This window comes from Lineus longissimus, chromosome 4 (assembly GCF_910592395.1).
Source record: "Lineus longissimus chromosome 4, tnLinLong1.2, whole genome shotgun sequence".
Classification (NCBI taxonomy): Eukaryota; Metazoa; Nemertea; class Pilidiophora; order Heteronemertea; family Lineidae; genus Lineus; species Lineus longissimus.
The window spans coordinates 6,659,675-6,684,204 of record NC_088311.1 but is presented as its reverse complement, the minus strand read 5'-3'; the positions used below and the strand labels follow the sequence as shown (position 1 = coordinate 6,684,204).

The following is a 24,530-nucleotide window of genomic DNA, read 5'->3' as shown; positions in this document are numbered from 1 at the left end:
ACCAAAAAATTGATAAATTTACAATTAATAATTATCAATTGAAGAGTATCGTTAAAGAATGTATGAACTTATGGTAGCATGTATGTTGTTGTGTCTAATGAATTGACCTACCAGTGTCATGAGCTGTTTCATTCAATTGTTAAGTTTTGAAAAGTTGGTGGTTTCAAAGATTTGTGGTGGATCAAATTCTTGTTTGATGTGATAAACATGCATATCAGCTGTTTATCCCTTGGGGTACAGGACTGTTGCATTGCCAAGTGATGCAGCAAAGCCTCGCTATAATAACATGCATTTTAACCTAGCCTCTTGGTGTACAAGTCTGTGTAAATTGACAAGTGTTTACCATAACAAGTCACACTCGTTTGCAAGGTTTAAATGCCCATCTCCATATTACTTCTTTGCCAGTAACACACTTTGAATATGACTTACTAGACTGATATCGAGTCAATTTCAATTTGTGGGAACATGAAGATATTCTAGAATGCTTGGACGTTTGCCTAATGTTGTGTCCCAAGTCACCTCACTGACACTACCCGCCATAAAATAGCGATTCCATTTTCTGCTTGGGCAGTTACAAGAACAGAGACCATGCTCGCATCCCAGAACCGACAAAGACTCGCATCCAAAATTCAGATTAAGTTTACGATTAATGACCCCATAACTTGATCTTTAATTTCCTGATGTCAAATAGAGTGAAAGGGACCAGAGCCATACAGCCGAAAAATGGCAGTTTTCTGATACCAGGTATCGATCTGTGGACCCAAGATGGCTACTGTGGAGAGATCAGTCGAATCAATCATACGACAATTAAGGAGCTGGTCGTGTATGGAGTATCTCCTGGCCCCAGTGATGCAATCAGGCGTGCCATATAACAGATCGGCTAGATTAGACTTAATGAGTCCGGGGCAGAGGTAATGAGAGGGGTTCATTACCATGTCATACTAGTAACCTCAAAGATGGGACCAGGTCTTCTCTTTTAAGCAACATGCTCAGTTCGTTTTGGACTTGGTTCACGTTTCTGGCCCACAACCAAAGTGTTGATGCATTTGCAAATTCAGCCAATTAATGTGTAATGATACTGGCAAGAAATCATCATCTTGGACTTTTGTGCTGACAAGGAATCATGTTTAGAGTACTTGTTTTGTGTTTAAAGCAATGATTATGAAATAAGACACTTTTACATAGGCCTGTCTTCTGCACTTTTCACAGTTCCAACCTAATAAGCAGCTGTCTCCTGTGCTAGATTCATAAGTATCTTCGAAAAAAAAACAATAATAGCAGATCTGTGTTGAAGAACCTCGGCCTAAGCTTGTGAACTGTGTGACAGCCGAAATGCATATGAAGCGTAACATGGAGGTTGCACACTGCAAGGGACTTTACTTTTGACAAGAATGTGTTTTTGTTGGGGAAGATTTAGGGTGTCTGCTTGCTGCAAGGCATCGTCGCCAAAGTGTGTGTGTTACAGTGTCTATGTACAGCACATCAGCGTGTGTTTTGAGAAAATGCATTATCTCAAAGCATTAGTGCTGGGGGCAAGCTAAAACCTATTAAACCAAAGCTAGGTTAATATATTAAAATCTGGACACTTCGAAATTAACCCTGTCACCAATGGAATTATGGGCAAAAAGACTGTGAGAAAACATCATTTGCTTTTGGTCAAAACCTACTTTTAACATCAAATGGCTGTTATTTGCTGAATTTAGTTATAATTCTTTCTAACATAAGTAGAGAAAGGTTCATAAGACGACCAACAGTTTACCTAGCACATTTCACAGCCTGATTGAAATAAGTTGAAAAGTAACCTAAAAGGAGTGGAAAACTCCTTAAAGGAACAAATGATGGGCCAAATGCAACCTAGAAAGGTAAATTCTTTAAAGACACTGATCTTTGAAACAAAGCGTTTGCTAGTGTGTTACTATGAAGCAGCAGCGAAAGAAGGTTGTGAATTCTGAAACACCTTGGTGATACAATGTTTCATTTTCATAGTAGATTATTTGTTAGCCTCGTTTTGACAACAGAGGTTTGATAACCTCTTGGGTTGGTATAAAATGAGTCAAAAGCACATTCTCGTCAGATCACGCCAAAAATATATCCAGTATTAGGTGTTTCAGAATAGGAATTGATACCTCATTCGTGGTATTGGTTGTCAGACCAAACAGGACTCAGTTGAAGCTGTCGTCCACCCCAAACCTCAACTGCCGCCTTGGTTTTGACCAACATTTTAGCTCCACCATTTCAATGTTTGGTGAGACAACCAATAACCCAGGTTCGATATCAATTCCTTAAATCGCATGGCGGTAAAATGGTCCAACATCTCAAAGAGTATTGTAGTTAAATTTCTGCCGTGGTCTACACTACTTTCCTACAAATAATGAAACCTTTCAGAAAGTTGAAGGTTTTTGAAAGTTTTACTGAGGGAAAACCGGATTGGACCAGTTCAGTTGCATTTCACATTGACACGAAACATTTTTTGTTTTGGGTAACTTAACACTTTTGAATTTGATTAAAACTACTTTATATCTATCTAATACCAAATGAAATCAACAGACACAATTCCTTTGGTGGAAAAAACTTCCTAACTTTTTTTTTGATAACCATTTTCTTGAGCCTAATTCTCTTAATGTTTATATTATATTCAGAATTCCTGATGAGATGATTTATACCCATAATTCCACGTTCATCAATCAAGGCGATTATAAGCGATAGCAGTGACTGTTGACTCGTTCGGCCAAGCAGAAATGCATGATAAAGCCTTTTTTGATGGTAAAAGACAACTCAAACAAAAAATATGTGGCTCTGTGTTTGAGGAGTCTAACATGACTGAGTATGACAAATGTTATGATATACTGGTGTTGATATATGGCCAAACTTATAGCTGGTGTTCCTTTTCACAAACTCTTGAAAACTGTTTTCATATGCGTTTCTCTATAAAGATCTCACAATAAGTGAGATATCAAATACATTCGGTGAAAGTCAGTTCAAAGGTCATAATCATGCATTTCTATTGGTCGTTTCAACAGTTGCCATGGCAACAACAGCAAGGGCAGCAATAGGACATAAAGTTACATATCGGCAGAGCAGACACCTTGGTGTGAGAGTCAGCAGAGCTACCATATTACTGTTAGAGGTCACCCCTTCAACCTTGAAATGGCCTCTTCCATTACACATATTAGATTTACCCATTACGTTACCTAAGGGTGCAAAGGTTAGCTTGGTGCAGTCTATTAAAGATCAGGTTTATTTCCAATGCCCTCTAAACACTTATGGAATTTTTACCATCTTTTTCTCTTTTTAATCGTAAATATCTAATAATTGGTTTGAAGATAACGGGTTTGTCTAGAAAAGAAAGAAATATGCAAGTCAGAGGAGAGACATGGACACAGCTTGGCTGTGAAATGTGCTGGTTAGAGAAAGGAACCAGTTCAGTATAGATAGAAGAACTCGTCGAGAAAGACACAGTAGTTTTTGTTACATCCTCTACTCCTAATTTGATCAAACTTGAGAGTTTGGAAGCAAATCTCTCCAAGGGAATTTGGTATAAGGAATACCAATTTCCATATTAACCTAAGATCAGACAATCCTGACCAAATCTTTTGAAGCAATAACCATATTGAAGATTTCTTATAAGCAATAACCAATTAAACCAAACTTGGATACAGCAAATGTTCATAGAGAAACCTAAGTTGTTAAAAGCAATGACCATTTTGAAAATTTGACAGAATTTAACAAAAACCAGTTTGAGATTGATTTTAAGCTTTAACTTCAAAGAGGAAAAGAAGGGAACAGAAGGGTTATACCAGGGAGAACGAGAGACGTTTCAGTGTGTGCTGTTCAAAACCAAACAATAGACAATTACTATACAATGCCAGTAAAACACCAATACCCTAGGTAAACAAATACATCCAAGAAAGAATCTTGGATGCATAAAATCTTTAACGAATTTATCAGGTATCCCTGATATACTTTTTCATCCCAGGATAAGGTAATGTGGTACAAATTTAGCCACAGTACTCACTCTCTGTGCATTAATGTACACTGTTATAGTGTACTGCCAGCTGTTGTCTGTATTGGCTATAATTGTACCACTTTACCTAGTCGTTTCAAGGGTTTTGCTTTTCACCAGCAAACAAGTAAGAATGCAATAAACGACAATGAGCACATATAAAAGTTGTACAAATATCAAACATTTAGACACTATGCACTTCCTGCAATAAATTGACAGTTAAAGCAAATAAATTTGTATAATAGTTTTAAAGATACATGTGTCTCTGCTGTCAAATGAGGACCAAAGATGGCTGCTTAACTAAAGTATGGAAAGACTTCCCGTTAAGGTATTCAGCCCATGGTGACGACAGTGGGAAAATGTACAGCCCAAACCATTAGGGTGTGGTCTTTGGTTTGTACTTAAAATCAGGTTGTAAATAAAAGAAGGGCCACTGTGGAGGGACCATTGACGCCATTTTGAAAGGAGTGAATAACAGATGAAAGTTGTCACTATGACCGATATCAAGGTGCAAGAAATCAAAAAATATGATTCGGTTTCCATATGTTTTAAACAGCACCCCTTTGGGTGAAATTTACAAGAAAATGCCGAAGAGGGCAGTTTATAAGAAGAAGGAGAATATTCTGGCAAACTTCTGCAAATAGGATTGAAGACGGATTCCAATACAGAGTTATTTTCAAATTAAGTTGAGTATGGCACTTTTTTTTCTTCATCTAAATTGTGTCTCTGAGACTTATCAGCCTTGGCGAAGCTGCATATACGAAGCTTGAAAGCAATCAAGATTAAAAAAATTCAGTGAAAAGTGCACTGAAAATGAATTGCTGGAACTGTCAATGGCAGGACAGAATGTAAAAGAGTGAATTTAAGAACATTTAACATTTATAATCACAGTGAAAGACCAACCTCTGCAGAACGAGATATCTTGTTCATAGAGAAAAATACGATATTCAAGGGGAAAGCCTTCACTGGTTGTGTTACAAATATGAACCACTAGCACTAGCACTAGCACTAGCACAAAGGGAAAATTTATAATGGAAAACTGGCAAGCTTATTGTGGAACACATCGATTCTTAACAACTATTAGCAGACGCTTCACAAATGCAATAATCATCTTTTTAAAAATGGAATAAATAAGAAATGTTATATACATGCTTCGGAGCAGAAGATGCTGAAAGCCAGTGATAAAACAGATTTGTGGGCGCTCAACGAAATTTCTCAGCAATATGATATCCACAAGTAATACATTTGAGAATACAATGAAAAGAACATTTAATCAATTTTCCTTTTGTTTAATAATGGAAAACTATTGTTTATTAAGAGCCAAGAGAGCCAAAAATATTTTTGCAGATTATCGGGGGAACGCTCAGTTAAGGATATTTCGGTGTGATTCTTGCTGGATAATGGCTTTTGCTGGTAAACACCTAGAAAAAATTGCTATGGGTTTCAGTAACTCATATTTCACAAAAGTAGAACTGTTTGCAATACCAGCTCTGTATGAAATGGGTTTTTTTCTCACGGCTGGTGATTACTGTTCTGTCAGTAAACCAAACTGGAGTAACACTGCATGTGGAAATGCTAAAACATAATAGCCTTGGTACCACGAAGTTTAAGTAATGGTTTTGAGAGAATCATGGACAAAGAATTGAGGTTTACGATTGTACATGTAGCTGAAATCCAAACTTGCATCCAGTATTAGCTGAGACACACAATCGCCAGGGACAAGGTTGAGACAAATTTCCTTCTGCAGAGGTTGATACAAGAGGTGCTCGTAGAAAGAATAGAAAAACATTGAAGACAAAAAATGACGAAAATCCATCAGCCAAGTCATGTGACCAGAGGGACACCTACCTCGAACGTAAAGGTTAGCCACGTATGAATATGAGACACCTGCGTTATTCTCCGCTACGCACTCATAACGGCCTTCGTCCGATTCTTGACTTTTCTCGATCTGCAACGAGCCTGGAAAAAGAAGAGTGTGATTTTAGTAGATGTGACCAGCCGACAACGTCCATAAACCTGTGATAGGAACACACATGGTGATATGGCAGTTCAGCTTCAATTCATAGTTGCCTTTGTATTTGTTTCAAATGAATCGTAATCTCATGAAAGTTGTCGATTCTTTGTCAGGGATGCCGATTCAGGTTTTGGTGTATACCTTAGCCTGGGGTTACAGAGAGTACAAAATTTCATCTTTACATGTTACATCTTACATAAAGAAGAACAAACAAGTAATTTCCAAAGGACAGGCTACATAGGCATGAAATCTGGAATCAAAAATAAAGATGGGGGTATGTTGTATTAGCCAAGCAATACGTGGTTCATGCAATTATCATCATTTCAATGTAGTTTTTAGACATGTCAGATAACTTTCACATTGTGTAGTGTGCAGTTTCATTGCCATAGCATGCTAGTTTTTCATCAAACTTTGATAGAAATAAGCTTATTTGATGTTTAGCTTGAAATTCAAATGGGTGCACTAGTGGAGAGTACAAGCGGACAACAGAATATATAAACAGGTGCTAAAACATGCAGAACAAATGATAAGACAATTGGAAAACTGGCATATCATGGACAGCCAAGGTAAGTCGCACAGAGAGAATAAAGACTGTGTTGACCAGTTGAGGTAAGTTGAGGGGTGACTTCAACTGGCTGAAACATGTTCACACAGTATCAAGCACAGAAATATCAAGAAAACTTTAGACTTATTTTGTTCTTCTAATAAAAACTAGAGAAGAATACAAACCATTGGCTATGACAATGTTCCGCACTTAACAAAGATTCTTGTAAAATATCAAATTAGTCGTTGTACAGACTACAACACTCATCTACGATAAGCGTAGTACATTGTAGAACATACATTTGCTGTGGAAGACTAGAGGTACAAAGACAAAGACCACAAAACATAGATACTATTCTAACAGTGGTTGAACACTCTAAATGATACTGTAAGCTAGTGTTTTACTCTAGGTCTAAATATTTCTGGCAAATTTCTAATTCGGATCAATGTCTGTGGGACGTACTGCATTCATTTTGGGGAGGGGTCAAGCCTGACACACAGTGACACAGGTTTTAGCTGCTGTAAAATGCATCAAACAAAACTGCACTGAGATGCCATGTATTATAGTGCAGTACGATAAAAGCATAGTAAGCCTTCTGCACACGCACAACTAAATCAAAAGCAACTCAACCAGAGCAGACTAACATTCACCAGTAATCACCTGAACCACCGAATCCCCATCTAAGTTGACCAGAAGGGCGTACACCACCCCATGTAGCGAGGAAATGGTCAAAACAAGTGCTAATGATGAGACGAGACTATAGCAGTAGCAACAAGAATGCAGGCGTACACAAACCCCTTGGTTCACAGTCACAGTAAGCAGTATCCAAAAGCAATTTGCATTGCACCCAACTCTCCCAAAAAGAATCGGAACAAATGGGAGACCCTTACAAGAAACCTGGCTCACAAGAAAATGTATCCTTCCTTAAGAACAGGTCCAAAAGCAGCTTTTCAGAAGTTAGACATGTAGTAGTGATGCAACAGCCTTGGACACAACAGACCCAACATTATATAGAGGTGCTGTACATGTATCTTCACAAAATGTTCAATTCACTATTGATGCTGACAGAGAAAGACATAATCAGAAGCAAAATATTTGGGTATCTGGTCTGACATCACTAAGGACGAGATAAGATTAGCTGCTCAATCAGTGCTACAACCTGTGCACATCTGACTTGTACCCATTTATACTCCTGGGAGGAGTATGGCAAGTAGACAAAGAGACCTGTTTAGAGTCTCACACCGACTGTGAGGTTAGAATGAGGGAACCCTTGACCGCTAGCTGCGAGTCTATGCCACGCTAGACCACAGCAACAATGAATCAAACTCCAACCTACAACTGACACAAGAGGAGATTATCACACCAAACCTGCTGGCCACACCATATTTCGATGAAGAGAAACACCAGGAAAACCAGTACTGCCACCACTTCAACCTACAGGGAGTTTGGTCTTCATACTAAATCTCAGAAGCAATTAAGGAAGTTGCGATTGAATGAAGAAGTAAAAGCAACGAACCAAGGTGGGAGCACCAGCTCAAGGAGCTTTAACGCCTGAAGCAGTAGCTTGGGGAACCACAGGAATAGCAAAAGTTGTCGCTGCACCAATCTGCCGATAACCCTTAGATAGCTGGTCCTAGAGCCCTGAAATCTACAAGGCAACTCAGCAAGCTGAGATTGCAAGAAATGTCAAAGCAAAATCCAAGCTGAAGTATGACTTATAGCTGCGCAAATGATCACAGCTGCAGTTGTTCACACATACTCACTGTAGACTGATGCAACTGAAATCAGAGGTGCCAATGAGTTTAAAACCAATCGCAAGAATAGTTGCCATGTGGGAAGTTGCCCTAGAGTTAGTTGCTTGTGTGTATCAGGCTTTTGAGCACTCACAAGCCTTTATCTATTATTACAGATGAAGCTGAACACAAAATTACTACAACTGCACTACAATACACAACAGTGCCTTCGCTCACAATTACAACAGAGGGGTTTTTTATGCGTCTTCATAAAAAAAGTTTTAAAGATTTCTGTGGGTATGGCGATGAACCCATCCAAAAAGATTGTGAAATCTGTCAAACAGGAAAACTGAGATGTATTTGGGAAGGGAAAAAAATCCAGAAATTAACAGCGAATTGGATAAAATGTTTTTAAATATCGCGATCTTTCCGCGTTACACGGCTTCATCCCATTACCAATCTTCTTATAAACCGCTAGTAAAGTTGGGAGCACACAGAGATATTTTCAAGATTGTGTGCTTCCAGCTTATAATGCAGCAGAAATGTCATGCAACTGAAGCAATAGTCCCGTCACCATTCTTGTTGCATCTTACCGTCGATGGCGATTCGGGCCGAATGCGGGTCTTTTGTTACTTTGAGGGCAGTTACGTCAGAGCTCATGTTTTTTGTATCATTGCCTGACATTACAAACATAAAAGATTCAGTTGAAAGGAAATGAAATTGTCCATTAGAATGTACTCAAAATAACACGTCAGATGCTGAAACTAAATCTTTAAGAGGGAGGGGATAAAAACGTTAAAAATATGGTTAAATAAAGAATACAACATGAGGGTTCTTTGGCAGGAAATCTTAATCATGCATTTTGTCCCCAGATTTTCAACTTCACTAACACGACCACCCCGGTAACGCGACCATTCAACCTCGGTCCCATGAGTGGTTGTGTTACTGGGGTCCCACTGTACATCTACATGCTAAAGAGGACACACATGTTGGATATATTCATCAGCATTCAATGTAGGTTGTGTATAGCGCCTGAAAATCATTCAGTTTGACCAGTGCAAGAAAACGGAAAATCCTGAACATTTCTCGTCAACATCCACTATTGACCATCATGCTTTTAATGAGGATCTATATTTTATTTCATGTCATCATATTTTCAATTGCAGTAACTCATTCCATATTAGTTGCAAATACACTAGTCTACAGGGCAGTTAGTGAAGAACATTAGCTTTGATTTTCCTGTGGGAAATGGGACAATGTATTCCAATGATTTTTTTTACAACTGAAGAACTTTTGAGTAAGTTTATACAAATGCAACTAAACTAACTCAGTTATTCAAATGCTATATAGTGACTGCATGGATGTTGGAGCCAATCTTTTGAGGAACTGATCTTTTAGGGTGTGTACCCGACGTATCCATTGGCAGAGACCCTGGAATATCACTGGTATAGAAGACGATTGATCTGTTCTATCAAAGGCCGCAACCAGGGGGATTTGAGAACACCCACTGAACATTGGCTCTGATCAATCGTTGCCGGAGTGGCCTTATCGAGGGATGGATAAATGTTTCAAATTCATGTCGGGTACACATGAAATCTCTGCTCGATTAGCCACCTATTGTTGCCATGGTAACAATGACAAAGTTGTCGTGTAAGTCCCCATAGGGAACGCCTCGTTTGGTCAGGGCGCAATCTCCTTAACACAGTTTGCAGATATGTGGCAAGCATTCTCCATTCAGGGGAGCTGACCAATCGGCTGTTGGGTTGGAATATGCCCACCCAATCAATTCGACATTAATCTTTTTCTCCCAGGTTAATTCAGGCAATGCATTTGACTATTTCTGCTTCTTGCATTGATTCAATGAAGGCAATTTGCATCACTTGTTGCAGTGATAGTAACGGTAAATCAGTAATGTTAGGACGATGTTCCAAGAATCTTTATTCAAGATAGTTGACAACGAATGGTATTGATATGAGTTTCAGTAACACGAATATCTAATTTAACTGAACCCTTTTTAGTAGTTAGTATAAATAATTACTAAAATCATGCAGGAAGATGTGGGTAGGGTGTTTCTTTTTGTAATACTTAAGGTTGACCATTACAACAGAAAACAACTGTCACTGTCACTATCACTGTCACTGGGACCTGCTAATATCAGGGACTCTTTTGACAGTTCTTAACTTTCTGCAACTATTTGCGTGTGTGGGGGGGGGGGGGGGCTGAAACTGAAATGGTCAAACATCATGCAAACCAAACATAATATGCAACTTTTGTCCACAAATATCACACGCTGTGCTAGTCAAGAATTCAACAACATCTAATGTGATGGAAGTGAAAGATATTGAAAGAACTGGAGAAAAAATAAGTACAAAGTGTCATTGAGCTACAGAATTAACTTATTACATTGTTAAAGAGATATTAGGAGGTAAAATAAAGGACCAGTGGAACAGAATTGTCTGAGAGAACAAGCATGTCGTTTGAACTTTTATGCCCCCGAATGCAATTACCACATATAGCAGGCAGGTTTCTGAACAAATAATATGGCTGAACTCTGAAGTAGAGTACACGAACATGATGGACAACATCATAAAAGTGACTGCCACTAAATTGATTAGCGAACACTCCTGAGACACCTCTCACAAGGATTGAAAATTCCATGGCAAAAGGGAATGGTACACCTTGGGAAACAACTCATAACTCTCCATCAGACGTGTCCCCTGGAGTTCTACAGACATCTGCTCCAGTGGCCCTTACGTCTTTAGATCTTGATGGCCACGTTTGATAGCCATACTCACCAGAACTGAGAAGGGTCAGCCGCGGATCACTCATATCCACTGGTATAAAATCCTTCAGCCATGTTATAGTCGGATCGGGATTTCCTGTGGCGGCACACAACATTACCGTGTTACGGTCCTTCTCAACAGCTTTTAGCGTTGGATTCTCCGTAATTCTAGGATAGCCACTTGGTGGCGCTGTAATGAGAAGAAAGATAGAAGAGTTAAAGTGACAGCTTCTTCAATATCATATTACTCTCATTTAAATAATAGGGTCGAAGCTGTTGTGAAAGGAAAGGCAATGTTAAACACAACTAAAGCTGAAAGGGTGGATGTCGTCCTGGGTGCCGTGGATGTCATCCTGGGTGCCATTTGTCGGCACCCAGGATGACATCCACCCTTTCAGCACAACTAAAGATATCATCATTATTTGGTGGCTTAGTCTGAAAATGCAAAATCACACGCAAGAATCATGAGTTTCAATCAGGAGCAGTCGTTTCTTTAGGTCAAAGTTCACAGCTAACACTTTGCATGCTGAAACGGCTTAGTTGCTGACAAACCACTCTTAGAGAGAGCAAAATTCGATAAAATATATTGGTAGTTCCGCATATTGTACCCTGCGGCAATATGTAAATAATAGATAATGGTAACAAGCTAATCACCTTGCATTTCCACCAAAACTCATTTCAATATTTGCATCCACAGACATACTAAAGAGACAGGCATACTCGTATTCGAGAATATTCCAAAGGAAGAACCTAGATCATGAACTCGTGTTATGAAGATTATCAAACATTAAGATTCTCTTTGGGAGAACACATAAAAGGTTCTAGAACATCATAAATGCATTAATGTCATCAAAAAGCGCCTTGTTGGACTGTGTGAGCCGGTTGCTGCCCTTGGGGCGGAAAACGTTTAGAGACATTTTTACCTGCAACATTAATCATTCAGCGAATAATAAGTAGAGAAATTACAAATTGGAAAGCTTTTAGGAAATGCCTGCTTGTCAATATTGATGAGAAACGGGGATTTTCACAAAGATAAAATGTCAAGGCTAGCTTTATTACCGATACCACGCATGAGTTTGATGTGCAAGACTACCAGTACTGACACGTTTTTAGGTAAGATTATGTTTAAAGTGTCTAGTTGGATGTTAATCTTTAACAGTTTGAGACTCAAAACTTTAACTTTAAGCCGGGCACTCTTACCAACAGTCTGCGCGACGTGACTTATTGGCCACACATAAAATCAATGGCGGATCTCAGCCGAAGCGTTAATGACCCGACGGCAGGTGTATCGGCTATGAATATATACAGGCTCCAGATGATCTCACTGATAATGCCTGTTCGTCTTAATGTCGCAAACACCACAAATACATCACCGATATTGGCTATTGCCTTTCTCAGCCGGATTTCTGTCATGAATATAGTTTCCAATGAAGAATGGGCTATAACATGCTCTAAACACGATTTATGAGGTCCTAAATGAGACATACTGGTCTCTAATGCCATTGTCTTTATAGATCTTCCGTACTTGGTTAGCACTTGGCCATACCCGGATCTAAATCTTAAAAGACATTAGACTAGAGAAAACCAATAGATATTAACTTTGTGCTTGGATTAGGGGGAGCTACAAAATCCATGTTTTCCCACTTCTGACATTAACCCTGGGTTCAAAAGTACCAGTCACACCCTTTTCTTCACTATAGCTTAAGCGAAACTCAGAAAGGAATCTCAGCCTACGTAATTTTTGTGATACCTAAAAGAAGACTGGAAACCTTGTAACAACCACAGGCCTTTCTCCCCCTTGGAAAACATGCTATGTTTTGAAAACCTACTGGTGAGGATGTTGTAATCCAACCTTTAGGACATCAATTTGAAGTTTCTTACCATCTATTTCCAATATGATATCAACAGGTGGTTTGTTAGTTTATTGTGCGGGGGCAACATTAAAGTACATATTTATAGCTCGCTCAGGAGACAGTTACTGAACTGGCTGTCACCTGTGCCATGCCCATCCAGATATCACCAACATGGATGGAAACACACAAACAAATATCCCTGAATACTTCATTGTAGAAATGTCAAATAAGCCTAAAAAGGTCAAAACAAATTTCATAGAAACTATTGAGATCCTAACCAATCGATGCAGCAGAATTTCCGAAAGTCAATAATATGTTATATTACAACAACATTTTCGTTTATATCCAAATTTGAAAAAGAAAGCTACCAGCATTTTATAAGTGTTGGAGTCATATTACTATCAAAATCACCTTAAACCTCACCCTTTCTCTAATGTCAAGAAACGACACATATAATTTCATCATACCTATCAGACAACGAACCATTATTTGCTGCAATCATCATGAGGTGAAATAAAATTGAAAATACCTGATCAAAAGCAGCAACATTTCCGTTAAAATTGTGCCCATAGGCTTTCGGGAATCTATCGAATCTGCGCAAGAAAAGCTGATACCTACATGTATCACAAAATCATTAATCAATCACTTGATTATGGGTTTCTTCATTACATCAATCGTTTCTTTCACCTACAATTTCTGCAGAACAATTTACATTTCGTGCAGGAGACTTGCACTGATGTACATGAGATTGCGTTCAACCTATGCCAAAATCAATTTCAGATTATATTTCACCATGGATTTTCTGGAGGGTTGCGTACATTTGTACAGGAGATTAGCACTGATGTGAAAGTGGTGGTGTCCAACCTATACTGAAACAAACTTTCTTATTGATAGATTTCGTTTCACCCTATGATATTCTGACATTGTCTGAGAACAATGTAGATTTGTACAAGAGGTAAGCACAAATGTACATGAGATTTTGACCAATCTAGTTGATATCAACTTGACCTTCCCCTTCATGATTCTTTGATGTACCACTCCTGTTTTCTGTGAAGGCCAATATTTCTGATGTAATACCAAGGCGCCTATATATATCTTTTAAAATGACACGTTTCAATTGTAAGGCTTTATCGACTAACATTCAAAAATACCGATTAAAAATAACCATGCATATTTTACGCCTTCAAGGTCTTCATCGTTTGTCTTCATGATGAAATTGAATTAAATTGAACATGCTAAAAACATCAGTGCTAAAAATTTAGCTGAGTGCTGGTGATGAAAAAAAGTCTACGTTCATTAGAAAACCACATGAATTTGTTTTTTAATGGATATATCAAACAATTTTCAATGTACCATCAGCTGTTCGTACGTCATACCTTAACTTTCACATTTTCAGCCCTCCTTCTACATGTACATCATCAAAAAATAAAATTTGCCACCAAATTGGTTTGTCATACACACAAGTCTATTGGCGCCGTTTTCATTTTGCGCATGATGAGACATTGCATGCTATAATGATACAGAGATAGCCTAGCATGTTGGAGGAAAATTGACACACACAATATCATTGCTTTCAAGGGTCGTCACGCGACCTAGAAGGTTACATAAATAGCTAGCATGTCAGAGATATGTCAGCGAGCAAAGCCAATTAAGACAGCGCTTCTGTACACGCTACATAGTTATTTACAAGGAGGGGACGACTCTTCCTGTAGGATATTGTTTTAGGGTAATGATAAATGCACTGGCAGTGAACACAGCACTTCAACTTCAAAGCTGTATTTCATACCAGAAGCACTGCGGAACAGAACGTACCCAATGTGTTCAAAGTTATTCATTGATTCTTCTTCTTCTTTTCTTTGCAATTGCCTAAGACTTCTGAAGTCTGCCATTTTTGATAAAATATTGAACCAGCCTCTCATGGAAGTCCAAATGATTGTTGATTGCCACAGAACCAATCAGATCAAGCTTGATATATACGAGCTAAAACCTGATCAGGCAATCGGCTAGGTACCTTTTCCTATCGACCGATCAGTCTCCTCACGACTATACCATCAATGGTATCCCAAACCATAATTCAAGTCAGCTTCTCACATTATCATCACCTTTAGTTCCTTCATCTTCCAACAACACATCAGAGAAAACCACCCTAGGTCACAAGTCACACAGGCAACAATCTGCAGATCTTTGCTAACCTGTCAATAGTATCTTCCGCAGAATCTGCTCTCTCGGCCACAAATCCTATCTCTATATCGAGGAGTCATCTGAATCTTGTCTCGAAATTCATGACACGTTTCAAGCTTAGTGGTCCAGACACACCATCTACTGGAAGGCCACTGGCCACATGTAGAGAATACAGTTTTAACCTCTTACACCTCCTTCTTACACTGAGTTCCTATTTTTGTTCTTTCCCTAAGGGCAATATGAAAACGACTGAAAAGAATTTGCTTAGTTCCAAAAAAGGGACGCAAAAAATAAAGTCACCAGTCAGGTCATAAGTCCATTATCAGTTGAAAGTCAACCTTCAAGAGAGATCAGAAACCAGTTGAAAGAGGCACTACTCAAACTTTGCCATTAGCACATAGGATCCATAAAATCACCAATTAAGTACAAGGGACACCATATCAGATAATGTAATAAAATGTGACGCAAATTTCCTGATGCGCCACATCGGGATTAGATCATTATTTTTCTGCCCGAGGCCAAATTGAAAGCTTTCAGGAGAGCAAAACCTCATCAATCGTGTCTAGCCTGAAGGACCAGTCTGATAGAGCAGCATTAGACATGTTAGATGGTTGCAGGTGCCTGCTTGGTTGACTTTTACAGTGGCAATGGGCAGTGCATGGCTCTTTCAGTGTTGGAATTGGCAGAGGCTGGTACACCTGGCTGACATTTAGAGTCTGAACAGGCAGTAGTTGGTATACCTGGTTGTCATTTAGAGTCTGAACAGGCAGTAACTGGTATACTTGGTTGACTTTTAAATAGAAATATGGAGTGACTGCACCACCATGCTCCATATGGTCCTCAAAGACCATGCCACATGCAATATACCAGTTCACCACTCCAAATATCATCAAAACGAAACTGAAGACGCGGAAAGAAAATCAATTTTGGCAAATCTGATATAACCCAGCATAGGAGGATGGGAGGAGGCAAAGATGTCAAATGTCTGAACCAAGACACACCACATGAATGGTTCAATGTTTGAACATTTTCGTCGGAATTGATGAGAATAGAATGAAGGCTGGTGTATAACTGCTGAGTGGGCCTTGCATATAAATGATCTGAGTGGACTACTGCATGCCGAAGAGCACTTGCATGGATCGTATTTCATGACATCTTGAAATCCATCTCCCCTTGGCCTTGTCTGTGGAGCTAACAGGTTCATGTTACAAACAGGATAGTATTTTACAAGGCTGACACTCTTCCACTTTTTGCTATTCACCTGTTACTCAGCTTCCTCTCCACATCAAGAAAACTTCCTTCAACATCCTTTTAAAATCAATTAATGGATCACAACTCCTCCTTACGTGACAGTCTCAAATGTCTTGTCAACAGATTTTAAACGCTGGGGCACAAAGGCATTCGGTGCATAAAAAACATCAAGCAAACAGGTGGCAGACACAAGGTTGTGAGAATGCTGTCAGGTAACAGTCACCTAATGCATGAAAACTTACAAAATAACTTTTTTATTTGTGCTTTAAAGTGTGATTTTATGCATTTGGGTGTACATGTACGTGATATATCTGTGTGGCTTTCTTTAGGGCACTGATTATGGTCCAAAGTTTCATTGTTAGCTAAGATCTTACAATAAGAGGAGACTATAATGATACTTCTTCTCCGAGTGGCTGGGCTCTTGTGAGCTTTTTGGTTGGCCCTCTTTGGTTGGAGCCATTTGAGGAAAAGACAAAGCTACTGTGTACTGTATTGTCTAACATACTGGATTACCGGACCAGTTGACCCAACGAGGCTAACTTGTTGATACGGATCTAGAATTCCGTCTTGAAACGTCAACTACGCATTAGTTCAGTAATTAGCAGCTTTTGTTACTCGGGTAACTAGCTGACCATCCCAATAACGGTAATTGTCCAGCGCTGTCCTCACCAAATGAAATAGCCAACAACTTGGCGCAGTGGTGCCATCAATGTCACCGCAATCGAGCCGGGATAACCACCGGCATTATTCACCGCGCTTATCAATGAGATCCACACGTCAGCAGAGGCCCCTGAAGATCGCACATGTCGATACTCGACAAGGCTGTGGCTCACCACGAGACCGCGATGAAAAGATGACCACTGCCAACGGCATTGCCAGTATCAACAGAAAATAATTACACATTATGAATGACTCAGTAGCAAGTTATTTAAAGGACAGTTTGGAAAGATTTCTGGCTGAAATGCATTCTCCAACTTTATTTTCAATTCCAAGCTAAAATTAACTCAGTAGTTGGCATACTCGCAGAGCCACCTCTTAGCAGGCCTGGTACCATCTCCAATTTCACCCAATAACTTTGAATAGTTCTTGGGGGAATATGATTCTGACTTTAGATTTCAAGAAAGAATGCTGCGAGAAAAGTAAGACGATACTGGCTATGGGGCAAAAAATCAAGGGCAGGAACTCTCATCAACCAATAAGGTTCCACCAAAGTTTAATTTTTTTGGCCCGAAAGCTTTAAATGATAGGTACCTCTAGCAACAGATTAAATATCCAATATTGGAAAATCCGGTTGGGGATAAAAGTTTAGCCGCTGAGTCAGGCAGTTGTGTTCAAAAGTGAGATATGGTAGGCAACCAGATTCCTCCAACACCTAGTTGCCTCAAAGGTTTTTCTTGCGGTATTACCTCGGAAAAGCAGGAACTAGCTGAGAGGAAAGTGGAGAGGAACAGGAAGTGCAGCCATGGCAGACAAGTCCACATTTTAACTGCTAATAAATTGCTAAAGAGAAGATGCGCATGAAGTTACATGACAGAAAACACTGATCAGCACGGAAATGTGACAGCAATTATTTCCCTGTCAAATAAGGATGACATGCTGTTGTTTTTTATTGCGCAAGAGAAGCAAAAACTGATAGTGCTATATCTTAGAGCCAATTTCACTCGGTCTTTGAAGTTGCAAATGAGGGCAAAATTGAATTTAAAACGTTAGAGAGAAGTGCTAAATTCTGTTAAGGTGTTCATCAACTAGTAAAATGTCACAGAAACTACCACAAGTTTTTCTGTGTGGGTAGATAGAGAACACACACTATAAACCTTCAATGTTGAAGTTTCATTCTAATCCACTGTCACAAAAATGCCATTTTCATGTTTCATTTAACAGCGGGAAGTGAAACTTGAATTGAGTTAACACACCCAGTACCAGTCAATAAATATGCAATGCAGGTTTATGCGCTTCCATATCACATTAATGTTCCAGTCACTGAACATCATTAAATCCTATCAAGACAATAGGAATTAGAGGACATTTGCTCTCAATGTTACATGTTGGGTGATGTAAAATCGCACCAAAATTTCATTCAGATATTGTAGTGCCTGGATACCGCAAATCCCTAAATTTCCGTGCCTCTCACTTTGGCATTTTGTGCAAAAAATGAGAAAAATATATTTCATGATTTATATCTGGACTGACAGACTGTCGGACTCACTGACTGACATCAACAATTTTTTTCAGTTTTCCAATCCAAAAACACAATTTTTTGCGATTTTGGCAACACTGCCTTCAGAAAATTGAGATTATCTGCGTAGCTCCCCGTAAATATTTGTCAGTTTACGGTATATCATGAGTCTTTAGATGATGTAAGATGAATTCACCCTCCACCTTATCATTAACCAGTCGCACACGAAAAATCATTCCTTCATCACACGAGCGAGCAACATTGCCAGCAGTAGCAAGCTAATAGCAGATTTAATCTATGGAATGCAGAATTCCATGGGGTCCATCATGACATGATTCGACCAACTGAGGCCATCCATGAGAGCTTCGTAATTTTCATCAATAATCGAATAGATTTTTTTAGTTGAGTTAATACGCTTCTTGAATCCAGAGGAATTTTAAATTGTAGAAGGTGGTATGTTATTTTCAACCAGAAAGATTCATGGCAATACAGGGTGTCTCAATTAGAAGAAAAACTTAGCATGTAGCAAGTTGCAATCATCAAATAGGAAGATTTCATGAAGACTTTTGGCAGTATTTATTAAATAGACCAATTCAGGCCCTGAATCAGTTTTTTCAATCGATGATAAGCTGTTTCAATCAAAGATTCTGGACCAGACTTGATCACTTGGCTGCTCTCCATCTTAAGCAGACAAATTTCCTACCTTACCCATCTTTCTCACTAATGAATCTTACCTAAAACGAAAGGATAAGAAACAATATAAGCAACAATGAAAGTTCAAATAAATGAAATATGGCCACACAATGGCTGAAAGTACGGGCACAAGCTCATGGAGTCATAAATCTGAAGAAGAAATCATCGGATTCGGTTACTATATTAAGATATCGCCCATGGACACTAAGATGTGTTCAACCTATTTTAAGCTGGTAATAAAATCGCTGACATGAGTAGGATTTTTAATGGAAAATATGACGAGAACACATTTTTCTCTGCAACTGCAAACAGACATATAGGGAATTAGTTACTTTTCTTGTAACACAACTCCTGCGTCACAACCACAAGTTGGGGGAAGTATTTTCATATCCAAGAGTTAGACCGCATTTTTCCACATCTGACTTGAGTCAGAATCAGGACTGCATGTTTGTGGCTGGTTATAACAACTCCCAAACCCTCCTCTGATGTTCCTGAAAGTGAGCAACACAGCCACAAAACCGGTAACAGAAAACAGAGACAGAAAACCTGTTCCATGCTGAAGTAGACAATTCCCCAGCTAAGACCACGGTGAAGCTGTCGAGCATGGACTCCATTAGACCAATTCCTCTTCTATTTCAAGCCATACATACTTGCATCAATTATTCAACTCAATATTAGTTGCAAGGTATTAGTCACACAGACTCACACAACCGTACATGCTGCCACATTCATATTCATATTCACGGCCTAAAATGTTCTATGTTTTGGCTTGAAAACATAAGATAGACACACTCCCAACACCAATGGTAGTTAGAAGACTTGCCACTCTATCATCACTTCTGTCATTTATGATCCCCTCTACATTTAGGGGCTGAAGCGATAGACTTTTTACTCAGGACATAATCGGGCTGACAAGCACCTGAACACCACTAGAATAACTACCATAAGATATGCGATTTGACAAACCTGGCAACGGAAATATATCCTGAGAGCTGTATTAAACAGCTGCAGCGAATTCAACTTGGGAGTTGAACTGAGAGTCATGACAGTGCACAACCTCTCTATTGTCACTGGGAACCAGTCTAGGCTGTGATTTTATTTTGGAAATAACATTTTAATGCCCAGGGGGAAACTCTTTCTCTGATTGCAGGGTAGGCACAAACATTTGTCTTGAGGAAACAGAAAGTCGGTAAGGCTACCGAAGAGGAACGAAGAGGTGGTGATCAACACAGGCCTTCCTCCCAAATCCGGATACATTCCTCTATAAGACGATGTAAAGAAGATGAAAAGAATAACTGGAACTCTTTCATATGCCAAGAAAGACAATAGAAGACATGGTCTGCATTTGTTATCAGGAACTGCTGCAGGGGCGGAAGCAAAAAGCTCCCGATATGCAACTGTTCTTAGAAGCAGATAACAATACACACTAGTCGACAACCAACTATGTATTTATAGAAGGGGCACCATGTTACCGAAGGGGAAACACTTCACGATTTGCCTGACCTGAACAAGCCTTGAAACTTTGAACACAGAAATGCAACTTTGAGAACATCTTGGATGATAGAGGTAACAACATCTTGCCCAAAAGCAGTGTCTTTCTTTCTTCAGCAGATATACTGAATATTGGGCTCTGTCCTCGCATGTGGTTAAAACGTATTCTAACAATATTTACCACCTTATTCTTAAAACACCAAGCAAAAGCACTCAAGTCAAAATAGATCATGGGAAGGAACATTTCTTTTCAATAATTTCTTAATGGAGGAACCTTTATGGTTAGCTCAACATTGCTGTAATCTCATTTTTGCAAAAGTGTAGCTTGGGGCACGCGAGTCTGATATTGCACGTGTATATTGTCATGAAGCTCTGTAACATGGGGCTACAAGCTAACCCTTCCCAGGTAACTTTCCTCAAAACATAGATATACTGCATTGGCAGATTAAACCAGGTTGTCGGAAGCCTGTGAAACAGACCTATTTTCCTCGCTAGAAAAGTCACCTCTCAACCTGCGTAAACCCATTGACACATCATTTCAACAGCTTGTATCTGTATGTGAGCATCTATCTTTTTGTCAAACTTCTGATATTACAGAGAAACACTAATGCATCAGATCTTGGAAGTAAACCCAAGTCAATAAAGACTATCCCATACAAACACAACCAATGGTATATTCCAGAACCTCATTAAATGCTTTGTTTGCCATTGCATTAGCTCCTTGCAAAGCTGTATTATATTACACGAGCTAAGTAGGAATATCAGCGTATGAACAGGTCTAATTACTCAACTTTAATAGCCAATTGAAATATATGCTGCTCTTTAGAAGTCTCAAGGCAATAATGTCTACACAGTGTAGGAAGCACTCCCAATAAACTTATAATTGGTTAACATCTTTTTCACAATTTCGGGAGATGCTCGCTTGCCTCTGCAACATACAAACAAATCACCCAAACATACAGCACAAAGCATCCCTTGATACATCCCATGATGCACCCCATGATGCACCCCATGATGCACCCCATGATGCACCCGATGATGCACCCCATGATGCACCCGATGATGCACCCCATGATGCACCCCATGATGCACCCGATGATGAACCCCATGATGCACCCCATGATGCACCCCATGATGCACCCTTTGACACACCCCATGATACACTCCATGAAACATCCCATTATGCAACCCATTATATCCTTGATGGAGGCTCAGCACCCCATGCACATTATTTTATTACAACATTCGCGGGTCATTAACATGGAAGCGTTTGATAATCAACGCACGAAGATTAAATTTCAATCCCATCAAAACATGAGGGAATACCTTTATCTACAGTGTAAGGACACTTGTGAGCAGTCCTTTACGGGGTAGTTGGCAAGGTAAACACTCGTTACCATGTTGTCGCCATGGAAACACGCAGCCAATCAGAATGCTAACACCTGACTAGTCAAGTTCTGAGGTTGTAAGCTAACGGTAACTAGCGATTGAAGTTGATCACCCATCGACTAAATTAGCGGACAATAATATGTTGATGCCACATCCGATTAGCCACAAGAAATGAGTGTCATGCGACAGAAAAAGATTGCCGCAGAATAGGTGCAGTCGTATCTAACACCTCGCAGCATATGCCAATTTCAGACTGTAAGCAATAATTTCACAGGCAGGTTTTTCATACGTCAATTCAATAACATCTTCATCAGGGAGAATTTCTTAAAGAAATCTCTCAATCCAATGTTGAGACGAATAAATGAACTGGAAAGGACAAGGTTGTATCTTCTCGAGTTCAATGTGCCGAATCTTGAGGTAGAAGATGAAGCAGATCATAGTCATTTGACGGATTTCATTTCGGTGATCAACAGTCCATTAGAGGATACAACTAAACGAAGAAACAGGGCTAGAAATTTAGAGAGGGATCAAAGGCAAGAAGACAAAGTAATCAAGAACATAAAGAGCTTCAGATGCTAAAAACATCAATTTTCAAAGTACTTCAACAATGCCATAGAACTGAAATGAAAATCGATGAAGAGCTCCATCAATTTTCCTGATAAGACATGCAAATTGCAATAGAACTTAGCATAATTCTCTTACGGCTTGATCGAACTCACGGAAAATAAGGTGCATCTATTTCCGATGTTTACTCGCCGGTCAAACGGGAATGGAAATTGATTTCCAAGGCAATTTACTTTAAATAGGTCTGAATTGAATAACAGGAGCTCGCCTAATAGAACCAACGCCGTATTTCCAATTAAGATTATTCAAAATCCATGTACCCCGCCCAGGAACGATAATATCACTAACTCGTCCATGCGGCAAGGTCGTTACAGGGGCAGGTTTTCCATCATTGTCTTGTTTCACTTTTTAGGACAAGCAATTTCAGATCAAGTGGAAACAAAGGAATAAAACTTTTTAGCTTCAGCAGTTGATGAGTCAACTGTTTGGGCTCAAGGACTCGCGAGTTATTCAATATGTGATTCATAAACTTTTTATTTTATCATCAAGACTAACTTACACAATTTGAGCTTACTTGAAAAGTTTCTCGTGGCCTTGGAGCAAGAAGGGCCTGGGACTAACTAGGATACAGTTAGTGCATAACCAATCAAGCCACTTATGATTAAACCCTATGGAACATTTGATGTGTTTTTTCAAATCCTGGTGAGTTGGTTCCATTGAATCATGTACTTGATATGCCTTTACTGGAATCTTCATAGTAATCATTGATATATTTATTGAACTATCTCTCCGTCCTCTACAGACAACTCACACGTCTGCGGAAATTCATCTCCTGACATGGAAAGTAGCGTGAAAAAGATATATCGATGTCGCAGCTAGGAAGATGGATATTGGCACGACTCAATATAATCTTGATTTCACATCAATAAATCGATACCGTAAAGATGTGTGTAGGCATCACCTTGTCAAGAAAGTCTGATATGAAATGGCTGCTGATAGCTATTCAGGCCAGAAAATGATTCTGTTTAGATCCCGTAGCTTGCTTTTACATTTTCCACAAATAATTGTAGTGGTACTATCATGACTATCAAGAATTCTTGGCCCTTCGGATGTCTGAAGGTCAATCATATCTGAATAAGTCCTGCTTGAAAATGTCGGGATTAAATTCCTGGCCTCCTGTTTTTCCAACAACACAATCTAAGACATGAGCTGCGTCCACCAATAACATTCAGCGAATAAGTTATGCTGTTCAAGATACATGTTTTCTTCTATTTTTTTCAGAACACAATCGAAAACATGAGCTGGGAAGTCCAATAACATTTAGCGGATTTGTAGAACTGATGGATTTTTTCTGCTGGAATGGTACTTCTAGTATTATAATGCAACTCTGCATGGTCTTAGCAGTTAAAAACGTTTGGACAACTGACCTTGAACAACAGAGGCAACACCGGACTAATAATGAAAATATTGTGAATAGCCTCCAACTGATAAAACAGACTATGGTGATTTTCCTATTAGGACCACTGGGATGGGAGACATGACACAATTGCCTAGAATATTGAGAGACTGCCCCTGGATATTTGTTCTGGTTACTATGGTTTGTTTACGATTACTCATAGTTCGAGCAGAGGCTGTCAGTGCTGTGATGGTATACAGAGTGGATGAAATCACCTAAAATCACCCCTGACAAGGAGAGCATCTCATATACGGTCATTTTGACAAGCAATATGCGATCACACGGCCCTGTACCATAAATACTCTCCCGAAATTTTTTTGTCTGACTTGTTGAAGCAGGATGAGTTACTGCTGCCAAATTTTCGTGAATGTTTTCTTTTGTGGAATCGGCAAACGATTTC

The 24,530-nt window shown here is 39.3% G+C and overlaps 1 protein-coding gene across 6 annotated transcripts in view; it reads right to left on the bottom strand.

The window, feature by feature from the left end:
- The window catches only part of LOC135487302 (tyrosine-protein phosphatase Lar-like), a 294,416-nt gene that overhangs the window by 61,237 nt on the left and 208,649 nt on the right, over positions 1-24,530 (bottom strand). For 2 of the 6 annotated variants that reach the window (XM_064770916.1, XM_064770919.1), the window contains exons 3-4: positions 11,090-11,266; positions 5,852-5,962 (exon numbers count right to left, since the gene is read on the bottom strand). In XM_064770916.1, coding sequence (XP_064626986.1) covers positions 5,852-5,962; positions 11,090-11,266 — 288 coding nt within the window. Of the gene's footprint in view, positions 1-3,276; positions 3,337-5,851; positions 5,963-8,324; positions 8,340-8,887; positions 8,972-11,089; positions 11,267-24,530 lie in introns of all 6 variants that reach the window. The other 4 variants (XM_064770915.1, XM_064770911.1, XM_064770913.1 and 1 more) reach the window with 4 other exon arrangements.